The sequence below is a fragment of the Giraffa tippelskirchi genome, chromosome 14 (genome assembly GCF_054371585.1).
Source record: "Giraffa tippelskirchi isolate mGirTip1 chromosome 14, T2T-mGirTip1v1.2.pri, whole genome shotgun sequence".
Lineage (NCBI taxonomy): Eukaryota > Metazoa > Chordata > Mammalia > Artiodactyla > Giraffidae > Giraffa > Giraffa tippelskirchi.
The window spans coordinates 49,327,524-49,349,007 of NC_137288.1; the positions used below are offsets into that span (position 1 = coordinate 49,327,524).

General features: G+C 53.3%; 2 protein-coding genes across 23 annotated transcripts in view; one reads left to right on the forward strand and one right to left on the reverse strand.

Moving 5' to 3' along the window:
• The window catches only part of EMILIN2 (elastin microfibril interfacer 2), a 75,132-nt gene extending 62,116 nt beyond the window's left edge, over window positions 1-13,016 (forward strand). For 3 of the 7 annotated variants that reach the window (XM_081561900.1, XM_081561898.1, XM_081561894.1), the window contains 4 exons: window positions 8,856-9,233; window positions 10,666-10,698; window positions 10,973-11,101; window positions 12,011-13,016. In XM_081561900.1, coding sequence (XP_081418026.1) covers window positions 8,856-9,233; window positions 10,666-10,698; window positions 10,973-11,101; window positions 12,011-12,348 — 878 coding nt within the window. In that variant the 3' untranslated portion in view covers window positions 12,349-13,016. Of the gene's footprint in view, window positions 1-8,855; window positions 9,238-10,665; window positions 10,699-10,954; window positions 11,102-12,010 lie in introns of all 7 variants that reach the window. The other 4 variants (XM_081561901.1, XM_081561899.1, XM_081561896.1 and 1 more) reach the window with 2 other exon arrangements.
• LPIN2 (lipin 2) overlaps window positions 7,634-21,484 on the reverse strand; it is an 84,473-nt gene continuing 70,622 nt past the window's right edge. For 11 of the 16 annotated variants that reach the window (XM_081561911.1, XM_081561905.1, XM_081561912.1 and 8 more), the window contains exons 16-20: window positions 20,804-20,890; window positions 19,765-19,917; window positions 19,340-19,454; window positions 18,700-18,803; window positions 15,336-18,344 (exon numbers count right to left, since the gene is read on the reverse strand). In XM_081561911.1, the coding sequence (XP_081418037.1) occupies window positions 18,200-18,344; window positions 18,700-18,803; window positions 19,340-19,454; window positions 19,765-19,917; window positions 20,804-20,890 (604 nt within the window). In that variant the 3' untranslated portion in view covers window positions 15,336-18,199. Of the gene's footprint in view, window positions 12,775-13,988; window positions 14,352-15,335; window positions 18,345-18,699; window positions 18,804-19,339; window positions 19,455-19,764; window positions 19,918-20,803; window positions 20,891-21,484 lie in introns of those variants that run through there. The other 5 variants (XR_014074601.1, XR_014074598.1, XR_014074599.1 and 2 more) reach the window with 1 other exon arrangement.

Here is a 21,484-nt window from a genome sequence, read left to right on the forward strand (position 1 = left end):
CCTGCAGCCTCAGAGCAGTGAAGGTGGGCTCACCCACAACTACAGACGTGGGATGAGAACCCTGGGTGTTCTGCTGAATGTTCTAGGGATCCAGAGGATTTTGTTCATTCCTTATTTTTCTTGTTTTCTTGTCTAAACTGGGACTGAAATGTAAAGTGTAAAAAGCCGAGAAATCTCCCCTCCCTAGCATTTAGGTTCTTGTTGTTCTTGTTTAGTCACTCAGTCGTGTCCGACTCTTTGTGACCTCATGGACTGTAGCCCGCCAGGCTCTTCTGTCCATGGAATTCTCCAGGCAAGAATACTGGAGTGGGTTGCCATTTCCTTCTCCAGGGGATATTCCCGAGCCAGGGATCAAACCCAAGTCTCCTGCTTGGCAGGTGGATCATTTACCTCCAGGGAAGCCCAACATTTAGGATTCATGGTTAGATAAATTAGGTTCTGAACGACAAGGGGATGGGGAAGTCCTCTATTCTTCTGCAGATATGGCCTCAGTTCCCGTAGTAGTCTGGTTCTCTGTTCCCGTCCACCCCCCACCCCACCCCCAGCTCCCTGTCCCGTTCCTTTAGCTGCATCTTGTCCGCAGTTGCCCCCTCTCCGCGCTACTGTAGTTATTGGGCAGGGGCATCTCCAGGCCCTGCCCTCCCCCACAATGTGGCTCAAAGGCAGAATCTGCTTCCTGCTGGGGCCCTGGGACCACACGGCCTGCACCACAGCCTCTGAGCCCACACAGCCTCCCCATCACCCATCTGATCAGATACTGAGCTCCGGCCAGACTCCAGCAAGTCTGCTGTTCCCCTCTCACTTGGGATAGTAGGCGAGTTCCTGGTGTTGAGAAACCTGGGGCTCCCACAGAGCTGAGGCAGGCAGAGGGACAGTCTCCGTGTCAGGGAAGCCCCCCTCCCCCGCGTCATGGGTCCAGGAAGGGCCTGCCTGCTGGACACGCAGGACTGTTTCCACACACCCCGGTGACAGCAGCCCACACTTCCTGTTTCCAATCTGCCACCCCTTTCCTCTGCAAGTGTCTTCAGGCAATTTCTTGTAAGTACTTAAAAAATTTTTTTTTAAATTTTATTGGCGTATAGTTGATTTACAATGTTGCGTTAGTCTCAGGTGTACAGCAAAGTGATTCAGTTATACATCCGCATACATTCATTCTGTTTCAGATTCTTTTCTCATGTAGGTTATCCTGGAATATTGAGTAGAGTTCCCTAGGCCATACAGGAGGTCCTGTAGGTTATCTATCTTATATATAGTAGTGTGAGTGTGTTCATCCCAAGTCCTGATTTATCCCTCATGCCTGCGTTTCCCCTTTAGTAACCATAAGTTTGTTTTCAATATCTGTAAGTCTGATTCTGTTTTGTGAGTAAGTTCAGTTTCATTTTTTTACAAAATTGGGTTCCACATATAAGTGATGTCATATGCTATTTGTCTTTCTCTGTCTGGCTTACTTCACTTAGTATCATAGTCTCTAGATCCTTCCATGTTGCTGCAAATGGCATTACTTCATTCTTTTTCTAAAATTTACTTATATTTATTTGGCTGCCCTGGGTGTTAGTTGAGGCATGTGGGATCTAGTTCCCTGACCCAGGGATTGAACCCGGGCCCCGTGCATTGGGAGTGTGGAGTCTTAGCCACTGGACCACCAGGGAAGTCCCATATTTCTTTCTTTTTAACGGCAGAGTAATATTTCATTGTGTATATGTGCCACATCTTCATCAGTTCCTCTAGCCATGGGCGTGTAGGTGGCTTCCATGTCTTGGCTCGTGTAAACAGTGTTGCAGTGAACACTGGGATGCATGGATCCTTTTATAGTTTTTTTTCAAATATATGCCCAGGAGTGGGATTGCTGGATCACGTTATTGTTGCTGTTCAGTTGCTAAGTCGTGTTCTCTTTGCCCACCAGGCTCCTCTGTCCTCCATTATCCCCTGGAATTTGTTCAAATTCGTGTCCGTTGAGTCCCTGTGCTGGATCATATGGTAGTTCTATTTTTACTTTTGAATGATATTAATAACGTTTCGTTTGGGGGGTGCTACAGATTTAAAAACCCTATCTTGATCCAGTTGCTTAGCCTAAGCTGGACTGTAAGAATGAAAAAACACAAGTTTTTCAAATAAGTACTTAATCATAAAGCCTGGTGGGGGGAAGAGTGGCCTCATGCCAGCGTTATGACGGTTTTGGCCTTCAACTTGAAATTGGCTGAGTCTGAGGCCAGTGTAGGTCCCAGATAGCATGATGGAGTCAGTCCGAGTTTCATAAATACATAAAGGCTACATAAACCGCACAGACTCAGACCACACAGCCTCTGGACAATACCTGCCCTTCTGCCCTGTGAGCATCTGGTTTCTGTAAAGCTCTTCAGTTGGTGAAAGTGGCGGCTGCTTTTCTCCGTCTGAACCTTTACTCTAGAACTGCTGTGTCCTTGGCACCGGGCTCTCCCACAGCTGCGCGCGGAGTCCCCTGCGAGCTTGACAGAAATAAGGGCTCTGGGCTCCCTCAGGAGACTCCTGCTCGGCAGGGGTGAGGTCAGTTCCAGGAATTTGTAATTAAATTTGTAATTAAAACAAAGAACCCCCCAGCTCCCGTCCTGGAAGTGAAAGGCAGACCCCCCTCAGAGGCAGCTGGGCCAGAGAGAAGCGGAGAAGCAGGGGTGGGAGGGTGAAGAGGCTGGGAAAGCCCTGGGTGCAGAGCCGCAGTGCCCGCGCCAGCTCTGCGAGGACCCGCATGTCTGCTGACGGGCTCTGCCATTGCGGTCACTGTGCCTCCTCATGTCCTGACCGCAGCAGCTTTACAGCGAGTCTTAAAATCAGGTAGACCCTCTGCATTTCCATATACAGCTTCGAATCAGCTTGTGAATTTCTATCAAAGAAGAAACCGCCAGTGACTTCTCGGGTCGGGTCGGCCTCTCTGGGGTTCAGTGATAACCGGTGACCTCTGTTCCAAGGGGGCTGCCCCGCCGATGTCAACACAGGAGGCTGCAGCTGTGTGTCAGTGATCTCTAGGTCGCGCTTTTCAGAAACGCCAACCTGTTTGTCCTGTGGAGCCTGATTCCAGGGGCCTCTGCGTGGTCACACTGGGCGGGACTCCTTTCTCGGCTGGGCTCCGTGCTCTGGAGGGACAGTCAGCACGGGCCCTAGATAGGTCATAGTCTAGGTCATAGTCTCTAGATCCTTCCATGTTGCTGCAAATGCTTTACTTCATTTTCTAAAATTTATTTTTATTTATTTGGCTGTCCTGGGTGTTAGTTGAGGCATGTGGGATCTAGTTCCCTGACCAGGGAACCCAGGCCCCATGCATTGGGAGTGTGGAGTGTTAGCCACTGGACCATCAGGGAAGTCCCATATTTCTTTTTTTTTTTAATGGCTGAGTAATATTTCATTGTATATATATATATATATATATATATATATACCACATCTTCTTTATCTATCACTGCTGTGATGGAACCACACAGTGCCCCTGGGACCAGCTTGAGTGTTTTCTTTGTTCCAGCCAAAGTGCAAAGCAGCATTTCCACTGCTGTTTGCTCAGAGTAGGACAGTTCCTGTGAACCCATGGTCTCCCCCGCCCTGCTGTCAGGGAAGCCGCATGGAGTTGCTGTGCATCGTCTCCCCAGCCCTGAGGCTCCTTTATATGCCTCCCCATCCTCTACCCCCTTGACCTTCCGGCAGGGTGACCAGTGTCTCCTCAAAGCCCCTGCCTCGTGCCCCCCATGCCTGGTCAGTGCAGGAACCTGGTCCCTCAGTACCTCCTCTAAGCCTGGCATTTCTCATCAGGGTGGTGTGGGCCCTTCCCAGGCACAGAGCTTTGCCAAGCAGTGTGACCATCCTTCCACTTAGCCTGCTGTATGTCAGGATATGGGTGGGTTTCTTTTAAAGCCAGAAGTCCTGGGAATTCCCTGGCAATCCAGTGGTTAGGATTCCACGCTTTCACTGCCAAGGGCCCAGGTTCAATCCTTTGTCGGGGAATTTAACATCCTGCAAGCCATGCAATCAAAAATATATATATATAAAGTCAGAAGTCTTGATTGCCATCTTTAACAGTCCCACCACCCCGACCTGTAATCGCATTTGGTCAGCAGACATACCCTCGCAATGCCAGGCAGCTCCCCACCCACTCCCCGCACTGGGCTTCTAGTGAATTGGCCTGGACGTTTGCACAGTGACTTGTCACTGTCAGGGATGTGGCCCCACACCCATCACTTCATCTGATCAGCCAAATTCTGCCTGCTTGTCAGGTGACTTTGAGGGTTTAGCCCGAGTGGTGGAAGACTCAGCCATGCTGCCAACACAGACTCTGACGTCCCCACAACCCTACGCTGTGACACAACTCCATGAGGTTGCTGGCAGTTTCCTCAGGCAGGTCTTCATCTTAGCAAAGGTGACAGTGGCTTTGATTAAGAACTTTAGCGGAGTGGGAGTGGCCTTTCCTACCTGCTGTTGGCTCCATCCTTGGCGAGGCCGTGGCCTGGCCTGTGCACAGCTGTACAAGGCCATTGCGGAGGCGTCAGGACGGAGACCTGGAGGCAGGTTGTGGAACAAAAGCATCATCATTCCTCACGTGAAACAACAGGCAGCCCTACTTGGTTCTTATGAACTCAACTCAAATGGTCACTGGATTAGAAACATATGTGCAGCTTGAAAAGACACTGGCTGCCAGACTTATCTTCCCAGACAGAGCAAGATGCTGTCCAGTGTTTGTTTCAAGTGTGTAATAAATGTGTGCATTAGAGACACTACGTGATGTGCTGGGGGCCAGGGTTGGAGAGCAGTTGGGATCCAGGGCGGCTTTCTCGTGCTGTCTCTGCTGTGATGTGAGGGGTGTCAGAGCCGCCTGTTTTGCACAGAGTCCTGGACGGACTCCCTGTGGAGATCAGTGGATATTTGGCCCAAGCGGTTTATTTGTTCATTCTTTCCCCTCTGCCTTCCACTTGCTATCACAAGCCTGGGTGTTGAGGGAGTGATGACTGTAAGAGAGAGAACCATCACTGATTCTAGGTACTGGCATTGCCCTTACAGACCCTAGAAAGACGATTATTGTTGGCAAAGTTTGGGCGCCTACCCTACTGGCTGGTGGGAGTGACGGTGCGGCCCAGGGTACCAGCCTTTCTTCCTTCACCAAATACTCAGATGTCTCAATGTCACGTGCCAGTCCCTGGTGACAAAAGATCATTAAAACAAGTCCTCAGGTGTTCATCATCCTGCAAGTGAGGAGAGGTGTAAAAACCAGCCAGGCCCTCAGAGCTCCGTGATTGGGAGGCAGGATTGTTATGCGCTGCTGGGCTTCACAAGGAGGAGCGGGACTGTAGGGAGGGGCGTGTGTCCTTGAGGATGCCCCAAGAGCCCAGCCCCAGGGGCCGGACTGAAGGGAGCAGGAGACGATGGAGCAGGTGGTGCGGACACGGCTGTCAGGGGAGATTCGACTGGATCTTATGAGCAGTGGAGGACAGCTGGAGGTTTCTGAGCAGGGACGATGACTAGCACGAACTCTCCTCTGAGAAAGGTGGGGAGGAAGGTCCCAAAGGATGATTCAAAAGAAGCAGCTGCATTTAGCCCAGATCGGGGTGTGTGTGAGAAAGGGGAGGGCGGAGTAAAACACAACTCTTGAGCATCTAGACGAGGTGATAGGGAGACAGATGGGGCTTCAGAGAAAGAGGGATGATTTGAAGGGTTTGTAGGGGGATAGGTACAAAAAAAGGTGTGAGGGGATCGTACTTGGCTATTTTTTAGGTGCTTTGTGTACTGTAGTTCTTTGAGGGTTATAGGACTGGGGGAAAGTCTGTGTGTTTAAATTATGGGTGGAGATGCACAAACTTGGGCTGAAGGGAAGGAGCCAGTGTGGCGGAAGGAAAGAGATGGAGAGGCGAGGAGTGACGATGGAGGAGCTTCTCCAGCAGAGAAGGGAGGTGGGCCTGCAGCTCGGGCGGGAGCCTGCGCGGGGAGGGAGGCCAACTTGTGAGCTGAGGAACAAACAGCATGGGGGGGGGTGGACAAGGAGGGACCTGAGCGTGCTTGGACTGGAGGGAGAGGAGACGAGACGGGCCCTTGGTGTCATCTATGTTTTAGAAAAATAAAACACTTCTGAGAAATTTACAATGAAAACCACCTCCCCTGCTCCTTCTCCCTGTTACCATTCTCATCCCAGAAGTGGCCACGCGCAACTCTTGGAGCTGTTTTCTCCCTCAATGTTTACTTCCATATTTCTAAATCAACTTATTAGCTTTAGATATCTCTATATGGATATTATATATAGTATTTGACATCAGCTGCGGACATTAACCTATAAGGGTCTATCATGTCTCCCCCTCCTCCCAACTCCCAGTAATTATACCAAAAAAATCAAGTCAGTATTTATACAATAAGCTAAACAGCTCAATAATAGCCAAATAGGATTGTGTTGCTTTCCTCTGAATTAGTAGTAGTGTTATTTGCTAGATTTTATGTATGTCTTGGGATTCTTCTCACTGAAACTCAATACCATAAAAAGTATCAGGTCATTTGTTGGTTCCATTTTTTAATTTTTTGGGCAAATTATGCACATTTAATTTTTAAAAATTTATTTCAAACTGGAGAATAATTGCTTTACAATGTGTGAATCAGCGTTAAGTATACATTATCCCCTTCCATTTTTTAACCTAATGACCTCCCTCTGGTTCTCTCTTCCCAACTCAGCCTGGACTGCTTCCTCTTTAGACTTGAGACTTCTAAGGCTTTCAATCTGAAACTTCCTTCACTACCATCCTAGAAGTTTCTTGAACTTCTCTCCTGTCTTACACCTTTTTCTTTACTCCACATTTTTTTTTTATGGCTTATTTTACTTTCATTTCAGTGGAGTACATTTTCCAATAGCTTTTTAAGAAAGGGTGCTCGAGAGTTTTGCTGGTCTTTAAATATTTCATGGCTGAAAACAGGTTTATTCTAGTTGCACAACTGGCAGATATTTTAGCTGAGTATAGAACTCAAGGTTAACAATGATATTCCTTCAACATTTGAAGGTGTTCTTTTGCTTCCTGGTTTCCCTTATTTGAGAGTCTGATGATGTCCTGATTTGAAGTCACTTCTCTCCATCCCCAAGTCTGTAGGATCTTCTCTTTATCCTCAGTGTTCTGAATATGCCTTGGTTTGGGTCTTTTATTCAATAATCCAGCTGGGATCTTGTACAATTCTGATGAATTGTGTATTTGATTCTCTCCTTACCACCTCTCTGTGCCCCAGTTTTTCTGATTTATTTTTTTGAGAAAGTTCTGGATTGGAAAGAATCTATAATTTTCCTACAGTTTCTCACCTATTGTCCATTATTTTATCTACCTGGTCTACCTTCTAAAAGATCTTGATTTTGTCTACCAACTCTTTCACTGAATTTTCTTATTGTGGCAAGCATATTTCTAATCTGTAAAGACACATTCTTATTCTCTGGTTAGGCCTCTTTTAATACCAATCTATTCTTTTTTTTTTAAATTAGTTTATTTTCTATTTTTTAACTTTACAATATTGTATTTGTTTTGCCATGCATTGACATGAATCCACCATGGGATTACCAATCTATTGTACTTTGGATGCAGTGCCTTCTGTTTCTCTGAGTTTATTTGCCTATTTTGTAGAGTAGGCACAGAGTTTATAAGAAACACAGTACATGTGGGAGAGCACACAAAGCAGCAGTTTATTTCGGACAGAAGCTGCTAGAGGGTGGGCATCCTTGCTACTAAGGAGTATGTCTTACTATGTTTATTTTCTCGTATTATCTGTTTCTTCGAAGTTCCTTTTTATTGGTTGGTTATTTCCTTCTCATCCTGTCCTTCACTGTGGCTACTGGCGTCTCTATGTCTGAAATCCTTCATGCCAGTTTCTACGTCCAACCCAGCCCTTCCTGCCAGAGTATTGCAGAGAACTAAGGCTTGATGCCTTCCCACTGTATGGTGTGAATTAACTTCAGTGCATTTAGAATGGTATTAGCTCTGTACCATCCTGGGGACACTTGAGAAAGTAATGATCAGTTCATTCAGCTCACCTTCTGGAGGGCTTCATCCTCTCATCGAAAGGGCGCTTGAGGAAAAGCTTCCCTTGGGCTGGAGGTGGGTAGAGGGACTCGTGTTCCATCTGCCACAATCACTTTTGTGAGTTTAAAAACAAAACCAGACTGGGGTGGGGGTGGGGGTGGGGGTACAATGCAGTTACTGATTTTACTTGATCATAACTTTGGAACCTGGGCCATGGCAGGCACCCTACGGATGGAGGAGGTGGTGGTAGGTGGGGTTTGGCTGTTGAGGAGGGTATCCAGGCCAGTCCTGGTTATTCTTGTGTCTTACAGGCCTGCAGGAAGGGCTTCCTGGAAGGGCAGTTCTAGGAATGTATTCAGAGTAGGAAAGGGGGGCAGTTTCCAGGCTGTGTCTCAGTGCTGTCCCGAGAGGGCAGGGAGTGTGAACCAGGAGGCTCTTGCAGTGGAAGTGCTCCAGCTGGTGATCTTAAGGCTGTGGTGACCCGCAGAGGCAGCTCGCGCTCTCTGACACTGGGTCATGTGATGTCTGCAGAAGCAGGCCCTCGGCTCATGGGATCAGTGGTGGTGGCAGGGAGGTACAGTTGCGGGGTCATTATGGAGTTTTTGCTGCTGGAACCAAGGACAGTGTTATTTTGGGGAGAGCAACCATCATGTAGGAAGAGAGGCTGAAGACCCTCCTCTCTGGGGCAAGGGGTCCCCACACTGTGGTGGTTGCTCTTGTGTTTACCAATGAACCTGGCCCAGGGACCCCCAAGCACACACCTTCCAGGAAGCCATGCCCACGCGGTCTCACGGAGGGGCCTGTGGTTGAACAGTCAAGTCTGGTTTTTAACTATTTCTTTCTACTTTCCCAAACGCTCAGCGGAGGAGCCCTCAGAAACGCCTCAGCCTCCGCCCCAGGGGAAGGCCCAGGAAGACGTAGGAAAGCCCTCGAGCCCGGCAGAGGCCCCCACGGAGACGTCCACTCCAGTGCTGACCCCACTGCTGCCGCCCAGCACTCCCTCGCCTCCGAGGGACCCAGGACAGAAGCCCATCCTGCCCAAGAGACGCCCCGCACCCCTGCGGCCTGGCTGGACAGGGCTGCCCTTCTTGCCTGGCTCCACGGGGGTCATCATGGAGACTGGAGAGGCCGGCCCCCCAGGCAGGATGGGGGTGTCAGGGCGGGGCCTGCCCCGGGGTGTGGATGGCCAGACCGGGCAGCGGCCAATCCCCAGCGCCGAGGGCTACGCAGGAGCTCCAGGTAAGTGCACCCCAGGCACTGGGAGGCTGCTGCGGGGTTCTGTGGGTCACGGGTCCAGCCAGCAGGGTACAGCATCCAAAACTGAGCTGTCCAAAGATGCTGCAGTGCCCTGGGCACAGAACATCACACTTAGAGTTGCACCCTGGGCTATATTACTTGTGCCATCCAGGCAGCTTGCTGATCCTCCCAGCAGGAAATGGACCTGGCAAACCAAACATGTACCAGGAGCCTGGGCAGCAGAAAAGAGGAGCACACAGCTAAGTGGGTAGGGTGGAAGGTCTGGCTCCAACATTAGATGTGTTGTTGGAGGCTGGAGGATGGCAGAAGTTGGAGGAGGTTGTTGGAAGAGGTAGGAGGATGGAGGCTGGAGTTTCAAGTTGGAGGATGAAGGAGACTGGAGGAGGATGGTTGAAGGAGGTATGAGGATGAGGATGGTGAAAGGAGGTTGGAGAATAGAGGTTGGATGCTGGAGGTGGTTGCAGGAGAGTGGACGGTTGGAGGATGGAGAATGGCGGAGGAGGGTAGAGGCTGGATGTTGGAGTTTGGAAGGATGGAAGTTGGAGGAGGTTGGAGAATGGAGGAGGCTGGAGGAAGCTGTTGGAAGAGAGAGAGTGGAGGCTGGAGGCTGGAAGATGGTTGAGGGGGTCCACAGGGTGGTTGGAGGAGTGTGGAGGTGGTTGGAGGAGGAGGGTGGAGGAAGTTGTTGGAAGACATTGGAGGCTGGAGTTTGGATGTTGAAATCTGGAGAAGGATGAAGGAGGTTGGAGGAGGGAGGAAGTTGGAGGATGGCTGAGGTTGGAAAATGGAGGATGGAGGTTGGTGCCTAAAAGAGACTGGAGGAGGTTGTTGTTGGAGGAGACTGGAGGAGTTTGGATTTTTGGCGGATGTTGGAGGAGGATGGAGGAGGTGGAGGTTAGAGGAAGAGGAGAGGTCAAGGGACACTGTGTTTCTGTCCTCAAGTAGGTGCTAGACATGCAGCTCCTTGACCAGCACCACGGCTGACATTCTGACACACGAGGAAACTGAGGCTGTGAACTGTGACGTGTAAACCCATGACGCTGGGTGGGGGAGGTCACATCAGCTGTCACAGGATAGTACCACCCTCAGAGTTAAACCCAACAGCTAGAAGCACCCGGCCCCAGCCAGGGACAGCCCGCCTGCAGGAAGCAATGAGGCTGCCAGGTGGGGCAGTCAGGGGTGTTCCTTCTCAGCCACCCCTGGCTCTTAGGCAGGGTGCTGCCTTGTCCAGGATGACAACTTCCCTTCTGTTAGTTCCACGTATCATGGGTGCTTATATTCTGTCGGGGGTTGTGTTCCTTTGCACATCTGTCCATCCTCCCACTCACTGTGTGAGGAACAAGGGGCAGAGAAGGGACTCAGAAATGAGGGGCTGTTAAGGGTTCTGACAGAGTCTCTGCATTCTGTTTTTCAGGGTACCCCAAATCACCGCCTGCAGCATCCCCAGGTACGTCAGCCAGGGCAGCAAGGGTGGGTGGGGAGGCCGAGGTGGGGGGCCTGGGTGCCCCATCCCTAGACATCATGCATGCGCCAAGCCCCCACCTGACACACAGGGCCCCAGGCACTCCCACAGCTGCCTGCTCCTCCAACGAGGACAAGGTTGGGTGTCCACCTCGGGTGGTGGTGTCCTCCCTGAGGGGAAATGAGTGGCCAAGGCCGCCCCTCGGGACCACACACAGGCCTGGGCCGGGCCTGACCGCAAGCGCATCCTGTCCCCCCAGGGGCTCCGGCGCCGTCTCTCGTGTCCTTCTCCGCGGGGCTCACCCGGAAGCCCTTCCCCAACGACGCCGGCGTGGTCCTATTCAACAAGGTGCTGGTGAACGACGGGGACGTGTACGACCCCAGCACCGGTGAGTCTGCCCGCGCTTAGCTGCTCGGGAGGGCCTCCCGGCTGGAGGTGGGGAAGAGGGCCTTCTTCCTGCCCCTTTCTGAGCCAGGACCTGCTCACTCTGCCAGGACGAGTCTGCATGGGCCCCAGCCCCCAAAATGGGAGGCCTGCTGCCCCCGGGGCTGTGGGTGTCTTACCTGTGAGAGGAGAGACAGGGCCCCTTGGTCCCCGCTGTTCCCCTGCCCAAGGGCACCAGCAGATGGGGTGGTCACAGGTCGCATGCGTGCGGTGGCCGGGGCTCTGTGCGGCCCCTGGAGGGAAGCAGCTGGCTCTGGGCAGAGGTGGGAGCTGCCACCCAGGCCTTGGGTTTTAGCATCAGGGCTGCTTTGCTGTGTGCTCATGGCTGGCTTCCTGGGCACCCTTGCTCCCCCTGCCCGAGGTGTGGCGACAGCGTGTCCACCAGTCAGGGGCTCTTGGCACTCAGGGGTGGGGACCTACCATTCTCCCACGGGCCCAGGACACCCAGAACTAGAGTCTGGGCCGTGGGTCTTCATAAATGGGTTCCGGTGACGCTGAGCAGAGACGCAGGCCGTGTGCCTAGAGCATAGGGCCTGGTCTGTCCCCGAGGCTCTATGGTACGATTAAGAGCTCAGTGACCTGGCCGTCGCAGGGCAGGTGGAAGACTCGGGCCCCCAGGTTCCTTGTCACCTCTTGGCCCACCTCCCCAGAGCCCTCGGAGGTGGCCACTCCCGCCAGCGTGGGGTCTGGGCTCCAGTTCCTCCTACTGTATCTTCACAGCCATTCCCCAGCAGTGGGCCTGCCTCTGGTGGGGAGGGCGTGAGCTGTCTGCCTTCATCCGGGCTGACTGCCCACTCGGCGCACAGCCTGTGACAGGGACCACGTGCTCAGGTGTCCGCCTTCCTCCCCGCAGGGGTCTTCACGGCTCCGTACGACGGGCGCTACCTGATCACGGCCACCCTCACGCCCGAGAGGGACGCGTACGTGGAGGCCGTCCTGTCGGTGGCCAACGCCAGTGTGGCCCAGCTGCACACGGCCGGCTACCGGAGAGAGTTCCTGGAGTACCACCGGCCGCAGGGGGCCCCGCACACCTGTGGGGGCCCGGGCGCCTTCCACCTCATCGTGCACCTCAAGGCGGGGGACGGCGTCAACATCGTGGTGACGGGGGGCCGGCTGGCCCACACGGACTTTGACGAGATGTATTCCACCTTCAGCGGGGTCTTCTTGTACCCTTTTCTTTCCCACCTCTGAGGCGGCCGGGGGGGGGGGGGAAGGGGCTGAGAGAGCTCAGAAGCTGTAATATATTCAGTGTATGTGTAGCCGGGGCACGGGGCAAGCTTTCTGCAGACACCCCGCCCTTCCCCCAAGACAGAGGTGGCCGGCCGGGGGGGGGGGGGGAACCACGGGTTAATGTGGCCCCCGCTCCTGTCACTCCGACTGGACAGCTGGACAAGAGTCGGAAGTGCCCCGCCTGCCCATGTGCCCCGGCCCCGGCCTCTGGCTGGGCCTACCAGGTGCTGACCACGGAGACTCCAACTGCTGCCTGGTGGACTATGTCCTCCTGATGGACAACGAGGAGGAGGAGCTGCTGAGAGGAGGCGGGCGGCAGAAACTGGTACCCGCCGCGTCTGTCTTCACTGGAGCAGAGCCATCGCCGGCTGTCCGTCTTCGTTTACCCTGCCGGCGGGAGAAGAGTTGAAACACTGAAGTGGCACAGGCCACCACAGACCCAGGGTGGACAGTGGGCTGTCCCAGGCTTGGCTCGCCATCCCCTCCCTCGCCCCCATGCAGCGTTTGTCTGGCTGAGAGGATGCAGGAGAGACTGTCGTGTGGCTTGTTGGGGCTCCTTGAATGACATGCATGACTCAAGTGCAAAGACAGGGAGTGGCAATAAAAACAAAACACCCTTCCAGTGTTAAGTCTGGTGCCTCGTAGATTGAGGGTTGCTGCTAGAAAGCACAAGGAGTAAATGAGTTTAATGGCTGTAGAAAGGAAGCTTGAATACCTGGATCTCAACTGTGCAACCATCATCCCTCAGCATCCAGGCTGTGCATTGAGGGGTCATGTGTGGCTTATACAGACAGACTGGATGTGCCTGGAGGTCAGAGCCCCCCACAGCGGAAAGGGGGGGCTCCTCCAGGGGAGGCTGAAAGTTGCACTTAACCAGCAGCTGTCCAAGCTAACATGACTGCTTGCCACCCAGCTCTAAGAGACCTCGTGCTCCCAGGGAACCAGAAGCCCAACATAAAGCTGATCACACCGAGGCTGTCTGGGAAGGGCAGGAACCTTCCCAGGAAGCCCGGGCCCCTCACTCCTCTGCCAGCAGCCACACCAGCCCCCTTAGCGCCACATGGTTTTCACTGGCCAGATGGGTAAAACCAGCTGGGCAACTGAGTGCCACTAGGGGGCTGGCAGGTGCCAGGGAGGGACGTGGACCATAGAAACAAGGCTCCCGGCCTAAATCAGGCCACCAAGTTGCTCTTATGCTATAAAAATGCCTTTTCCAGGACTGCTCGCAAGAGAGATTACAGGGTGGCCGCTGGGTCCTTGAGATGGGGTGAGCCTTCCTCCTCACCCCTTCCGCCAAGCTAGGGCGGAAGGGCCCAGGACAGAAGGCCTGCTGTTTTCATGTTTTAAAGTTTGGGCCCCTCTCTCAGGGGCTCAGGGGTGGGGTGCATGCTCACCCTGTTTCTACAGCTGGGGAATTGGCTGTCAGCAGTAGTGGCTTCCTAGATATGATTCATGGGGAAAACCCACGGCCATGGAGTGTTTTCAGGAAACCCCAGTTGGCACATGGCTCTGCCCTCTCCCCTCACACCCCCTTCACAGGCCTTACCCGGGGCCAAGCAAGACAACAACAGGAACCAGACAGAAGGCAGAGACTGACCTACCTCGCTCCACGGATGGTGCTAGGGTGGCAAGTGCGGTGTCTTCCTCGGCGGGGCCTTATGACTCGTCTCCTGCAGTGGTGAGTTTCAGCTCTGTGTCCACGACACGCAGTGTAGACGGATCGCAGCAGGTCCTGCATTGACTTGAGGAGGAGGAAAGAGGTTCACCAGGAGTCAGCGTCTGGAGAAGGGAGCGGCTGTTCTTTTATACGGAGAGGAGCAGGCTGGGCTGAACTCAGGCTGAGAGGCTTGAAGCAGTTCTCTGGACGTCAGTGGCCCGGCGCTGAGAGCCTGGGAGTGAGACGTGTGGACCAGGGCCCTGGACTCAATCAGGCACGAGTTACGACTTCTGAAATGATGGGGTTGCTGAGAAAAAAGTCAGGGTTGCACCTTGGGATAAGTGGTGACAGGACTGGGATGTGTCAGTGCTGTCAGCAAATAGCCCCATTTAACTGATGAGAAACAATCAAAACCAGCAATAAAGACTGAAAGTCGGTGCGGACTGCAATGTGAAGTTACTCCCGTGTTAGCACATTTGTCCTTCTCAGTGAGCCTGTCATCTTTTGAACTGGTTTTCACACTGTGCAGTTTGAAAGCAAAGTAGTAGCTGTGATCAGAGACACGCTTGTAGCTGACACGCACAGACTCACTTCTCACACCTACTGGCTTCGACCATCTCGGCCACCAGCCAGCGGGGAGGGCAGCGCACAGGAGGGAGTCTCTTCCTGATGTGAACCTGTCTGAGCACTTCCCTCCTGAAGGGCACCCCACAGAGCCACAGTTCCTGCTCCCCGACCTCGCGCCCAGCCATTCCATCACGAAAACAAGCAGAGAAGGTGGGTGTTGTCCCCCCATGGAGGCGCTTGAGGGAGTTGGTGGGTTCAGCGTGGGCTCAGACACCCGAGGGGATTAAATAATACGTGGGGTGTGGTTTTTGACCCAGATCACTCTGAGTCTCCTGACAGCTGATGAAAACATCAGGAGGGCTACGTGCTGTTCACCCAGAGGAAGGGCTTTAATGCAAGGCGGGGCGGCCAGGGCCCTGAGCAGGGCTGAGGGGTGGGGGGATGCAGTCTGGAGGATGCCAGGGGGTCACCCCCAGAAATTACATAGGCATGACTGGATGGCTGCCTGGCAGAACCTACAAAGCAAGGGAGGTTAGTTCCTGCGGGTGGAGGCTCACTTCTGGAATCAGGTTTTATAAAAACAAGCACCAAAAAGAAGCCCTTTCTATACACAAACTTAAGTGTCAGCAGAGATCGAAATGCTAATTTATGGAAATTAGCAACTTCTGGCAAGAGTTTAGAGAAGACAATTTAAATGTCCTCTGAAGGAAAAAGTCAAGGCGCGTTGAGTTCACGTTTGTTTATTGTTGTTAACATTTTGTTTTGAACATCAAACACTGCACCAAAATATGAGCCATTTATCTTCAGACAGTTATCTTTGCCATAAAGTAAGTACTGATGTTGACAATTTCTAACAACTCAAGAAACGTATTACTCACACTGCTGTGTCTAATAATCAAATATCATCATAGACCGAATGTAATGATTAAATTAAAAGAGTAACATTTCCCTTTCCTCTTCCTTTTCTTACCTTTAAAACAAACCCAAAAAAGTAGTTTTCACCTGGAAAGAGTACTTACTTTAAACCAAAACTCAATTTTTCACCGGTTTCATTAAACCCAGCATTCTCTAAAGCGGGAAAACAAGGCTTCCCAGAGTTAACTATGACGATACTCGAAAAGATGACAATATCCCCTAGGAGAGTCTGTTTTCACCAACCTGCAGACAACGCAAGTCCGTTCTTGGCGTATCCCTTTGGCTCTGGCCAGTACCTCTGAGGACACACTCCATCTGCAGGGCCATGTGCAGACGGGGGTACGAACACTTCCGGCTCCGGTGGGTGGCTATCACTCCTGGATTGTCAGCAGCTTTCATCTCACATCATGCTAGGAAGTTTTTTCCTTTTTCCAGCTGAAAACTAGGCGATGTCTTACAGCACAGCAGATGTGGTCCTCACACACAGGGCCGAGCCTGCCTGCTCTGGGCCCTCGCGTGTGCTTCCTGAGCCCCGCGGAGACGCAGATGTGGACACCACAGCCGCACGAGCTTCCGCGCACGGACACCGAGGCAGGTAGGTGTACAGTTGGGTGGGATGCAGTCAGGAGGAACGGAAAGAGGGAAGGGGCCACGGCCATTCCACTGGCAGAGAGTGACCCAGAGGTGGCTCCTCGAGATGTCGCCCGTCCCCGAGAACAGAGAGCGGCCACCGCACCCCCTCAGGTCTCCTCCTGAGGTCTGTGTACAAACACACCGAGGGCATCTCTCTTTCACAGAAAGAACAAATGTCATTTGTACCAAATGGCAATGGATTTTCAGCACAAACAATACTTTCATGACACTCGAGCGATAGTCATCTACGTTCAGCAAGACGGGCTCCTTTAAATGAGGAGGAACACTCCGGTTGATCAGCGTGCGTACCCAGTGGACCGGTGACACCCGCGGATCAATGTGCAGGGACAAGATGACACACTCTAGCGCTGACGGACACCAGGCGGAGCAGTCGGCCAGCCCAGCGCGGTTTCCCAGTCGTGACCCTCTAAAACGCCCCCGTCCCGAGATGAGAGCTCATCAAGGAAGAGAAACTGTCTGATGAGAGACTCTTTCAAGAACAACCAATGAAGGACGACAGGAAGGCAGAGGTCAAGCTTTTCCATACCGCACACGCGCACACAAGCCTACGTGGCTCCACGGAAGCGCCTGCACCAAGCACAGGGCCAGGCCGCCACCGGCAGCCCTGAGATGAAGGAACCGTGGGCGGCTACGATGTCACTAACGGGGCAGAACCTCACACGACGAACACAACCCAGCTTCCTGACCTGCTGTCCATGAATAGGTCTTTAAACGATGCATCCGTGAACCGTTTGCGGTGGGAAGGTTTGTCCTGGGGTAAGCATGTCTGGTTTCTCGGGAACACACGGCTTCTGGGCTCTGCCTTCAACGTGGCTGAACGGAGTCCAGGACCTTCAACCCCCCAATCTGGAGAGCAGCCACCCCCACTTCTCCAACTCGAGATGAACAGCACTGTGGTAGAGCAAACTGAAAGAGGAGTGCCCCCAAAACCAGCACAGGGAAAGCAAGCAGCAGGACCCGAAACCATGGTGGGGGAGGGGTGTGCACGGCTCGGTAGTGTTTCACTGTGTCACCCCCCTCCCCCCGACTCTGGAACCTGCTCATGCTTTCTCACCCAACGCGGGGCTGCACGTGGTCACCACTGGTCCCGAGGGCCTCCTCTCTAATGGTTCTCTTGATTTTAAGCCCGAGGGGGCTGTCCGCACCAGCTCATCTCTGCAGGCTTGTGCTCACAGCCCTAGAGGGGCATGTGGACGGGACCCTTCCTGGGTGGCTTGCTCAGTGGCAGGCAGGGGGAGGGGCAACAGACCCCTTCCCGGGACCTGGCACAAGCACACATCTGCATCTCTAGGCCTCCCTGAGAACTGAGTTTCCTTGCTGGCTAACCGACTCCTGCTGCCAGGACCATTCTCACGACATCACACACATCCTGCAAAACCCGTGCCTTCCAGTGGGTCCAAGACATAACAGTTCAGGTCCCTGCCGAGGAACGGTCAGAGTGAGGAGGCGCCTCGAAGCCCTGGGCACCTGAGCCAGCATCCTGCTTCCGTGGAGTAGGGAGATGGAGGGAGGAGCCCACGGGAGAAGTGAGCAGGCAGTTCAGACAACAGCAATAACTGGACCCTGATTCCCTACAGCAAGCCCTCCTCTCAGAGAGAAACATTCTCAACTGCCCAGTGGAAATTAGAACACTTTACTTTGTGCAACGTTTGATCCACTCTTTGCTTCTCTTTTCTTCTTTTTAAATTATGCAATTAAAGGAGCACCCAGCACACAACTTGACACAGAGCACGTGGGAGGCCCGGCCGGTGACTGGAGCCCAGGCCTCAGGCCCAAGCCCCTCGCTGCGCTGGCTGCAGCGCCACATGGCAGCCCTGGGCCCAGGAGGGCGCGCGCGGGGGCGGGGGGGGTGCGTCTGGCCCCGACAGCTCCCCAGCCCGTCCCTGCTGGCACCCGGCGGGCAGTGCGTCGTCCCACACCTGTGGCCGGGAGGGTCCCCGCATCCTCTGTCCAGCAGAAGGCCGGTCGCCTCCCCTGCTGCGGGGGCCGCAATCCAGGCCTCCCGCCAGGGGTGATGCCTCAGACCAGGTCCTCCAGGTCCACCTCGGGGATTGGCTCTCGCCAGTAGCAGAAGGAGCTGAACTCTGGGCATGGGAAGGCGGAATTTTGTTCCTTGTTGAGAAGCGGGAACACGTGTTCCACGAGCTCACTCAGCCTGTGGTACCTGGGAGTGGGGAGGACACACACCGTGACTCAGCACCTGACCTGAGGGCACGAGACAGCAGGCTGCGAAGCCAGGTCCTCAGATACCTTAGAAAGGAAGGGTCCCAGACGGGTGCCCTCCTTCCCAGGGCTCCACTTCCCTCCTCAGAGTCTAGGCTCCCCAGCCACCCCCCAACAGCGGCTGCAGAGGGGAGCATAGCCAGGCAGAGGTGGGGGATGCCCCAGCAGAGGGGAGGATGCCCGGCATAAGGGGTGGACCGAGCCTGGCAGAGGGGAGGCCTCCAAGGGCGGGCACAGCTCTGACACCTGGCCCCCAGCTGCACGGCGCCAGGGCTGAGAATTGGGTATGAACTTACGAGGACTTGTTTCCTTTGGTCCTTTCTTGTATCAGCTCGCCCTTGGGGTTCACGGTGAAGATCCTGCAGTCGGGGACACCCACTTGTCTGTAAGCATAGACATCCTGCCGCAGAGAACACAGGGCAGGGTGGTCACTGGGAAGTTCTCGGGCCCCCTGTGAGCCAGAAGCATCGCATCACAGGAAGCTGTGTATGGAAAACAGGTGGAGCTGGGGCAGCCGCCACTGAGGCTGAGCTTCAGACAGACACAGACTAAAGAGGGAGGCCAACGCACACCGCAGAGGGTGCTCAGGAAGCCAGAGAACGTGGGCGCCAAGGAGACTCCAGGCCCCAGGGTAGAAGAGGGGAAGCGTTCGTGGCTGGGGGTGGGGGAGAGGCAGTGCTCGAGTCCTGGATCTGGGGGTGTGGATGCAAGGATTGGCTTAGAATTCACGGAAACGGAACCGAAGCCCCTGGTCACACACAAGCATCCTGGGGCAGGTCTCCACCCCCCAGCACCTCCCTGCTGCGGGAGGAATCATGCTGATGAAGTGAGCACCCCCCGTCTGGGGTGAAGACTATGACCCAGCTACACCCTAAAGCACCATCCTATGGATGTTTCCCACGGCGCCCATATGTGCAGCCCGGAGGAGACACCTACGTTTGGGCGGTTCCCAAAGGCAGCGTAGAAGGGCTGCTGAGCTGGGGCAAAGAGATTCTTGATGTCGGTCAGACACTCAATCTTGAACTTCTCCGGCTTCTTTTCTATTACTTCCCTAGGAGAAAAACGGAAGTATCACCACCGAATCCAAAATGGCAGTTTTCCCCGGTATGTGGTCTGAAAACCCACAACCATCCATTTTTCTAAATCCTTCATAACTGGTATCCTTCTCCATCTCTGCCAGCCTGACTTCTCAGCTGTGTCTGACACAGACCCGGTGAGCAGTGTGTGAGCGAGAGTAACGTGGAACTCAGACCCAGAAGCTCTGTAACAGATACAGCCCAGCCAGGCCCCGGCCCCCGAGGGCACACACGCACACACGCGCATACACACTCACAGGCACACACACACACGTGCACGCGCACCTGTGGAAGGCAGAAAACAGGCTGCTGGGGGACAGCATGAGGGGGCCGCGCGGCAGGATGGTGCCCTTGTCGTTGACCCAGTGTAGGTAGCCGCGGGTCATGTCGGCCATGCCGATGGCGCGGGCTGAGCAGTACAGGAACTTGTAGCCGTTCCTGGAAGAGAATGCGGCCTGTTTAGCCCATGTGCTGTTCAGCTAAAGAGGGAAAAAATGCATTTTTTCTTTTTAAAGGTCCAAATAAAGTTCTTCTCACCTCCCATGAGAGTCAAATTCCTAAATTTAGTACAAGAATCATCAGGATTATAAAGATCTCACCACTCCATGAAAAACAGCATGGAGGAGATGTGGTTAGGGATTATGCTAAACTTTCATGTAATAATATATCTACAGAAGCCAAATAATAAAATAGACAAAAAAACTGGGGGCTGTCTTTAAAGGATGTGCTGTAGATGAAAGAGACAAAGGATCTTATTTACAAATACAATTTCCAGAATGCAAATCATTCTACAAAACAAGAAACAAAACTCTACCTGAGTAACTGACATACTCATAATTTTCATATTGGGACATTCTCAACCTCTGCTTAAGACACTGTAGTTCTGCAGATCGATTTAACTCAGATGTATTAGGATTCCCACAAAGGCCAGAGCACTATGTTCTCACAAAAGGTACTCAATGGAGAAGACCACCTGGCAGATTGATGCCCCCATGCACACATGTATTACCCACTTCAAGAAATACAATTAAAAGTACTCAAAAAATTTGCAAGTGACTAAACTACGGCTATAAACCCAAGTACAGCTGTAACTATTGACACAGGTAATGCCTACAACTCGCAGCCCTGTGTGAGAACGAGGTGTAACCTGCCAGGCACAAGGCTCCTGTCCCAGGGGTGGTGGCTCACACTTTCCCTTGCGGGAGGTTCCAGTAAGGGGTGAGAAAGGAGAGTGAGAAAGCTGGATCACAAACAAGATTTCCTGGGACTATTTCTATAGGTCCAGCAAAATCCCAGCTCACTAGCCACAGGGTTAGGCACCTACTCGTTGATGGAATGGTAGAGCTTCGCGATACCCTGGTGCGTCCAATCTTTACCCAGCTGCGGAAGAATCTGCCCCAGAGCATCCGACCTGAGAGGGTGGAAACAGAAGGAGGTGTCAGGAACCAAGCACATAAAGCCAAGTGTTTGCCTATTAGTGAAACATCAGCCTCTATAATAGCAGCCGCTGTGGGGAGGGAGGGGGCCTGGGTTGGAGGGGGGTGCGACAGCCCACAAGGCAGTTTCCTCGGTCTGTGTGTGCACAAGCCAAGGACACCACCCAGGAGCTTCTGAGAGCGCCACCAGACCCAAGGGCCAGCCCTTCACTCTCAGGGAGCATTTACAACCACACGGCCGCCTCTTCTCGCTAATCCCAACAGCTTCTATTTTTCCCTCCCCACGCCACAATTTGGAGACTGAATAATTAAATCTTTCCAAGAGTTGTTGTTGTTATTATTATTGTCATTTGGCTGTGCCACAAGGCTTATGGATCCTAGTTCCCCAACCAGGGACTGAATGAATCTGGGCCCTTGCCGGTGAAGTGCTGTGTCCTAACTTGGCCGCCAGGGGAATTCCCCAAAGTTGTTTTGCCCTTATGTTTGGGTGGCCCCACTCACCTCCTCCATCCACAGAATGATTCTGTGGGGTCTGCACTCAGGACCTCTCAGTGCATATAGTTTAAAAA